The sequence below is a fragment of the Cheilinus undulatus genome, linkage group 17 (assembly GCF_018320785.1).
Source record: "Cheilinus undulatus linkage group 17, ASM1832078v1, whole genome shotgun sequence".
Taxonomy (NCBI): domain Eukaryota; kingdom Metazoa; phylum Chordata; class Actinopteri; order Labriformes; family Labridae; genus Cheilinus; species Cheilinus undulatus.
In genome coordinates this window covers 31266162-31274314 of record NC_054881.1, presented here as the reverse complement: position 1 = coordinate 31274314, position 8153 = coordinate 31266162, and the positions used below count along the sequence as shown (strand labels likewise).

Below are 8153 nucleotides of genomic sequence, written 5' to 3'. Positions count from 1 at the left end.
CAAGAGTCGACTCAGGATTGTGCCACACACTTGAGGATCATGCAGACAAATGATCTTTTGCGATGAGCTTACAATCGAGATATGCCCCCAAGATAGTTGGGGGATGTTACGGCCTCTGATAAGGCAGAGTATTTGTGTGTGGGTGTGTGTGTGTGTGTGTGTGAATCTTGTGTTTTTGTTTGGGCCTTCTCTCACCCTGATTGTGTTTCAGGTCTGCCACACCTCCCCCACAGCAGCTGAGACTGACCTGGCTCATCTGAAATGTTATAAAGCACCCCCAAGACAGAGCTCAGATGCTCCTGAGCCATGATGTGTGTGCCTGTATGTTGTAACCTTGCTTCTGTTGGTGTATCTGAGTAAGGTAAAAAACCTTTTTAGTTTAAGACAGAATAAGGGTAAGGGACTCTCTACCATTTTTGTTAGATTTTGGTTTTCTCCTGTTTTATGGTTAGTCAGGGAGTTTAGAATAGTCTTAAATTTTGGTACAAATAGTTAAGGTTCGTTCTTTGTAGTTGGGTTCGGGGGTTTTGTTTGTTAATTTGGCCTTTTAGATCCCCAAAGTCATTACTTCCATTTTTGAGGTTTTCCTTTTTCAATTCTTTGTTAGGCTGGCCACACACTACAGGATTTCAAGCCCGACTTTGGCGAAGATTTGACTCCCCTGACGATCGTGGGGGGCGTATTCCAAATGAAGCCTTGTTGCAAACAATATTTGTCTGAGTAGTCTGCATGTGTGTGGTGTCAACACGGTTCATTTACTGCTCCAAATCGCATCGTAGACCCCCAGACCCTGAATCGTAAATATCAAACATGTTTGATATTTACGATTCTAGGTCGTAGTGCTGCTGACGGAGTACCCACAACAACCAATGAGAGCGAGCACACCGGTAGTGTCACCAGACGAATCATATGGACTTTCACTGCTCACAACCATAAACACAACTGTACCTTAATTCCAGCCAGGATTTCATCCTGAGTCTTTCCACTGTTTTATGATTGTTGCTGCACCTGTAACACACGCCAGGACAGCCTGTTGTGGAGAGACAGCAAGACAGACATCCGTGTTTTCTTTTATTTCTGAAGTCACGTGATCATGTGAGGTCGTAGGCAGGTTGGCATGTGTGTGGTCTCCAGTGATCTGACAGTCTGGCTGAGTCATCTAGTGTGTGCATTCAGAGGATTAAAGATGAAAACTCTTTGGAAATTGTCCTGAAGTCTGTGGTCTACCACGGTTTTAAAATCATTTCAGATTAAAAAATCGTCTAGTGTGTGGCCGGCCTTCGCAAACTTTTTTTTCTTTGTCCACAATTTGAGCAAGTGATGTTTGATTTTGTTATTACCTTATTTCACTGAAAATAAATCTTTGAAATTCTTGCTATTCTAGTTTGGGAGTTTTTGTTGGTTACACTTGTTTATTTTTAAAACTCATTATGTTTCTCCTTTTAGTTACCCCTAGATTTTAAAAAGGTCGTAACAGGAGAGGAATATCTTGCCTCACAGCAGACTTAAAATCCTGTAGTGCGTGTCCAGCCTAAGACCTTATTAATGGATAATTTGTCTGCTTCCTCGTGATCACAAAAGCACATTACTGTTATCAGTGAACATTCATGATGGCCTATTTTCTACCCAAAAGCTCTGCAGTCACTCCTGACACAATACTGTTAAAGGTACAAAAACACATAAATAATTATAACTTGTTTATTTAATTTTGAAAACATTTGTAGTTTACAACGGCATGCAAATTTGACAAGTTTAATCAACAGTAAAAAGCTGCAACAGCGCTAAAAAGAAAAGATTCACTAAGGGACAATGAGATTCCTTTCTGGTGTAAAAATAAAGAAATATAGCGTTGACAGATTTAAGCCATTTCAAATTAAATGTGAGCGTTACTGATGAGTGCATGTGTTACAAACTAGTCTACATTAATTTTTGTTGTCTGGTATACATCTCCAGAGTTTATTTCTCTGTTAGGAGTAGACAGACTGATGGAGAAACTCTGAGGCATCCCATTCATTTTATTTTTCGCAGCTTTTTTCAGAAACATAATCCTGTAGAAAAAGATCATTCAGGAGATTTGATATATTATTTACCTTTTATTTTGTGTCACAGCCTTGTTTAGGTATTTGAATATGCTGTATCTGGGCCATTCTGCCAAAGTGGTTCAATCTTGGTCCAGAAATACACACAAAAAAATTGAAATTGGTTTAATTGTGAATAATAAGCAATATTTAGCTATAATCTCATGAAACATAAAGATAAAGTTTAGATAATTCATTTTGTGAGAGCAAAACTATTACAGTTTTTGCAAGAGTTTTTTTTTTTTTTTTTTTTTTTTTTTAAATACCGCTTGGATATATTTCAAAATATAAGAAAAAAACACATTTATTTTGAAGATTTATTACAACCATATCACTGCTGTTGCCACCAAAACAGTGCTGTCAGCACTGTAACATGACATTGTTTCTCAAAAATAACATGATATTGAACCATTAATTATGATGTTTTGATGTGTTTTAGTTAAATGGGGGTTAAAATTAATGAATCCTCTACTTGAAAGCAGTTCAAATTACTATTACAAATGGAAAGATGCCCAAAGAAACATATTTTAAAAATGTTTAATTAAAGCACGGCATGAACTGAATCATATTTCAAAAGACAAATAATTATGTATGCAATTTTAAATAAAATATAAAAATATTTTTAAGATAATTTTCATTTTCTCATAGAACTTCTAAGTTTCAGTAGTGAAGAATTTGGAAGATAAAAATATTAAAAACTGCTGAACAAAAAAGTAGATTCAATTGGAACATCTTAGAAGTGTGTACCTTAAGGTGTTACCAAAATGCAGTTATAGAAAATGTATTGAATAACTTCTTTTTTTTGCACCAATTTTGCAAAATTGCCCATATTGTGTTACACAAGGCTGTCCTCACTATGTTATACAATAAAATAGACCCACTGTCCACATTTAATTGCACCAGTTTGTTTGAAAACTACTTGAGATTCAATGTTTAGTTATTAAAACTATCAGGTCTTACTGATCCCAAATAGAGATAGATATATTAAGAATGCATAGAAAAATGAAAGCTCAGGTTTTAGGAGGTTTATGAACATCAATACATGCTTAATTTTGATTTAATGTATTTAGTAACACCATTTGATATTTATAAAAAAAAATAAAATAAGGAATGTTAATAAAGCTGTTTTATTGTTCCTGTTCTGAAGGTTTCTCCTATCATTTGAATATGTTTTGCCTGGTTGTTGAAAGCACATCTATGAAGAAAGATTTGATCTTCAGGAATGCATGTGGATGACGAGCAAGCAAAAGAACAGCACTTATGGTCAGTGTTGCTATGGCCAAAGTCCGACTTGAAGGCAGGTACGTGAGCCCAGACGACTGGGTTTTCTTGACCGGACCTTTGTCGGTTTGACTGAGCTGCACTGCTTCCTGCTCCTCCTGGGTCAGGACCATCGGGCAGAGTTCAGCCAGGACTTCCAGGGCAGCTCGCTGGCCTGATTGCACTGCACCACTCATGTACCCACACCACTGGGTGGCTGTTTCTGTGCCTGCCCAGTGAATCCTGAAAATAGATAAAAGTCATGAGTCATATTGTACAGTTTAAGTTGTGTGCTGCTGCCTGAAAATTCGGCTGTTTTTGCCCTATTGGAGTAGCTGTATTCATTTTAGTGAATACATACACTGTATAAAACCCATTTGCATCTAAGTTTTACAAAATTGAAAGTGTAGGCTGATGAGATTTGTCCTCTGACTGATAAAGTTGAAGCTTGGCCTTTACAAAATCCCAGTTGGCTCAGATGCTCTTTGTATCAGTGCACAAACATTTGCAAGTACATGTTCAGCAAATTAGGCTGAGCATATTCAAACCTGTAGGGGGTTCCTCTCTGGAAAAGCCAAATAATGATGCCACTCATCATCCCTTTTTGTCTGCTCCATGTAATGACAACAAAGTCTGGGATGTCTAATAAAACTTATAAATGACTGTGGTATCCGGTTTGTTGTCAACATCTGTCCACATCATTTGCTTCAGAGCTGCACACACAACTGCCACACAGTCATCCTCAGCTGGAAAATGCAGACTGCGGGCCTTCTGTCTTTGGCACGAAGGTAATGCTGTGGGTTTGATTGTGTAACTGGCATTTAAAAAATGGACAAAAAAAGAGCAGTAGACTAGCACAATAAAAAGTAAACAGAAAAAATAAACACTCTGGAGTCAAAGCTTTTGAGGTGAAGTGTGACAGTGGATGCTCCTGCTGCTGCCAACTGCCAGCCCCAAAGAGGCTGTAGACATAGTCAGCTTCAGCTCTGCAGCCTAACTAAAATCTCTTTACCAGTCTGAAATCACACCCAAATGGAGGCAACTTAAACATGCAGGTTGGCTACTTTTCCAGAGCCTCTTGTTATTGCCAAGAGAAGCAGAAATGAGTGGAGTTAGGAAATTTCAGCAACAGCAAAATAATGAGAGAAACAAAAAAAGCCATGTTTAGGGCTGCACAACTGGTAATTTTAGAACCACTAATCACTAAATTTTAATTGTGAATTGTGATTAATCACATTTATTTAATCAAGTTGAAAAAGTAATTAATTACCACTTAGAAACGCAAGTTTTAGTCGATGCTGAGGATCGGAAGAATTCTTCTTAGTGGGATCTCAACTTTCAGATTTATCATTTAAATGAGTGCTGCACTTTTTAACCAGTTTGGTCCTTAACCATGACTCAGAGGTAGGAGTCAGTTATACTTGAAAAATGTGCAGGAGTGCACATACAAAACGACACACTGATGTCCAGTGATTCCCAGTTAATGTGCAATTTTTAGGAGTTTCAGTTTAGTTGTACCCTGACATGACAGATAAACTATTTTACATACAGTAGCTGTGGTATGGGATGTATTTCACATCCATCACATCAACCCCTCAAAGACAGTTACTGGTAAGGGCAGAAGCTCTAAAACAACTTGTGGTTGATCATGAATGCTTGATCTGTCACGTTAACAAAAGGCCAATCAGAGCAACAAATCATGATGTAAGAATAGCACAAAAAGTAAGACAATTGTGGTTGGGAGATTATTTCTTTGTTGTAACAATGCCTTTTGGCAATAGTTCTTTTTTTAATTGGAAGGTCTGTTTACTTCCATTTTAAATGGTGCCACATTTGTAAGGAACACGTAGAATGAGCAGCAGAGCTGAGTATGAGGGTTGCACCCATGAAAAATCTGCCAACTGTTCTCTGCCAATGCCAAACAGCTTATTCTGCCATCGACTCTCATTGGGTGTTTGGTGGATTGGATGATTGAAGCCTGAAGAAACAAGAAAAATTGGCAATTTAACAATTTATTCATTTAGAACTCTTGGTAGCTTGAGGAAGAACCATTAACAGCCACAGTAGCTAGTCACCAGCCTGGTCACACACTGCTGTGGGATGGCATCCCATTCTTCAACCAGCATTTGTCACAAGTCAGCCAATGTGGTTTTGTTAGGACTGCTGGCAGGCCCTTCCATCCTTCCCACCCCCAAGTTCTGGAGGTAGTCTCTAACAAAGCATGCTCTATTAGGGCGAGCATTGCCATATTTCCACAGTCCCAGACTGTGGAAATATGGGATTGCCACTGGTTGAAGAATTTCATCTTGATATATCTCTGCATTGAGAGTTGCAAGCCTTGCTTATCCAGTAAAGGAGATGCCGCCCCACACCATCACACTGCCTTCACCTAAATATGTTACCCTATCAGTGCACTAATCAGCAAAGCGTTCTCCGTGTCTTCTCCACACTTTGACCCTATGATCCAACTGTCGTAGGCGGAATCTGAACTCATCGCTGAACATAACATCCCTCCACATGTTCAGGTTCCAGCACAAGTATTACCACTACCAACGCAAACAGGCCTGATGGTGTGGGGCAGTCATGGCAGGCCTCCTGGCAGCCCTAAGAGACCAGAGATTGGCTGTGTGTGGTCTGTTCCAGATGCCTGGGCAGAGAGCCATCAGCTATATCATCCTGCAAACCTTGGCTGCAAATCTGTAGAAGACAGCCTACGGTTCCTAAGTGCTGATAGGGTGAGAAAACTGTCTTCATGGGACACCCACATCCCTGTCTGTCTCTGAGCCTGGTCTTCACTTTGGAGATGGTGCTAGAGCCCACTTCAAATAATGCTGCAACTTGGTTTTGCAGAACAACAACTTGAAGTTGCTCTGGAGCACAGGCCCTATCCAGATCAGTCAAACGTGTCTTCTTGGAGCACCTACTGACCACTGTAGCAGGGCCCAAGCTCACAGGTGCCAACAATCAGACGCTTTTTAGCACCTGATGGCACCAGAAACTCACAACAAGAGTCAGTGGCAACAGCAGAATAAGCTGTTTAGCATTGGCAGAGAAATTTTGGCATTTTTTCCATGGGGGCAACCCACATACTCAGCTCTGTTGCTCACCCAGCAAATGCATATGGCTTACAAATGTGGCACCATTTGAAAAGGAAACAAACAGGCTTTCCAATGGTATAAAATGTATTGCCAATAAGCATTGTTACAAGAAATAATCTACCCTAACTTGTGCACTGACTAGACCAGGCCTTACTAAACGGATTTGGGATATGACACAGACAATAAGGCTGAGGAATAGTGTGTTTACTGTGGGAGGTTCTCACATATAACTAATTTATTTGCAGACTTAATTTATGTATGTGCAGGACAGACACTGACATATTTTGGATATCAAAGACCTTAATGTTACACCAAATAAAAAAGCATGTACACATCAAAGACCCTCAAGTATATGAAAATATCAGAATAAAGTGCTCAAGTGGATTAAGATTCAAATCTATGATATATTCCACTGGAATGTTTCTGTATGTTTCAGGATTTGATCTTATCTACACAGAGTTATCTCGTTGAAAATACTTCAAAGATCTTTGTATAATCTTGCAGATCTATCTTTAAAGAGTACAATTGTATGACCCAATTGCACAGCACATATTTTAGTGCATGCAGTGTTCGGTGAGCCAAACTTTCACCTCTTGTTGGCTACTCCTTTCTGAGACTAAACAGCAGATCTAAGAAGCACGTTGCATTTATTGGCTTCCTAGCCTTTGCTCTGCAGCCACTGAAAGATATCAAATGTGAAGGCATGTTCTAATAGAGTGGATGGACACTTTGATTGGGTTATCTTATGCTCCTGAATTTCCTTTTGAGGTGAGTTCAAGGACTCCCTAACAGCCTCTACAGATGAAAGAGAGCAGCTGTTTCTTCAAATCTGTAATTATTTTCTGGCAGCCATGAAAAAGAAGGGCATGAATGATGTGTACTTCTTTAACCCCTTGTAATTCTGCATGCCCGAGGGTGGGAACATGAAGCAGCTCTGCAACTTCGGCTGTTGTATGTGGCACAACACTGTGTATCTTGTGTTACATATACCATTGCATAACTGTGATCCTGGCCTTACCTGTGGAGAGATTATGAGACTCAGCTGCCTCAGGTTCTAAACAAATTCTCTAAATTAACATCTATCCACATCTAAGACATAAGACTGCACGTTTCAAATCAGAGATAAAATCTATCATGGATTCATCTCATGTCTTCACAAGGTCAACATATTTCCTTCAAGGCTCTCTACTTCCTCTCCAATACTGCCCCCCACTGCCATCAGCCAATCAGAGAGGAGGAGAAGGGCTCTCCTTTGGCACCTTTAATCTGGCCTTTATCCCTGATGACTAATTAAAGTTATCTGAGCGGCCCAGTGAGAGACCTCAGGAAGCAAACAAACTTACTCTGGACTCCCTACAACCCCATCTCTGGTGCTGCAAAGCAGACAAAGAATTTCACAAACGGATGTTTCTGTTCAGTAGTTGGAGGATCAGTGTGTGCCAAATCTGCAATGAGAAACATTCACAAGCAGTTTGATTGTTCAGTGCAGCCTGCTAAAAGATGCTGCTGGACGCTTCATCAGCAGAATATCCAAGACCTTAAGACCTCACACTGAATGGCCTTTTGGCAACACGTCAACACTCTGGACTTGGTAATGCACATCACCTGCACTAAGAGGTCTTATGGCCTGATATGTCTCCTTGATTTGATGAATACTACATTTTACAGTCTTACAGTATTACACTTGAGAATGTTTGTTGACGTCACACCAAATAAA

General features: G+C 39.7%; 1 protein-coding gene across 2 annotated transcripts in view; it reads right to left on the bottom strand.

Moving 5' to 3' along the window:
* Nucleotides 1-1736: 1736 nt before the first annotated feature.
* si:ch211-127i16.2 (probable flavin-containing monoamine oxidase A) overlaps nt 1737-8153 on the bottom strand; it is a 128959-nt gene continuing 122542 nt past the window's right edge. For both annotated transcript variants that reach the window (XM_041811229.1, XM_041811228.1), the window contains exon 12: nt 1737-3581. In XM_041811229.1, coding sequence (XP_041667163.1) covers nt 3236-3581 — 346 coding nt within the window. In that variant the 3' untranslated portion in view covers nt 1737-3235. The remainder of the gene's footprint in view (nt 3582-8153) is intronic.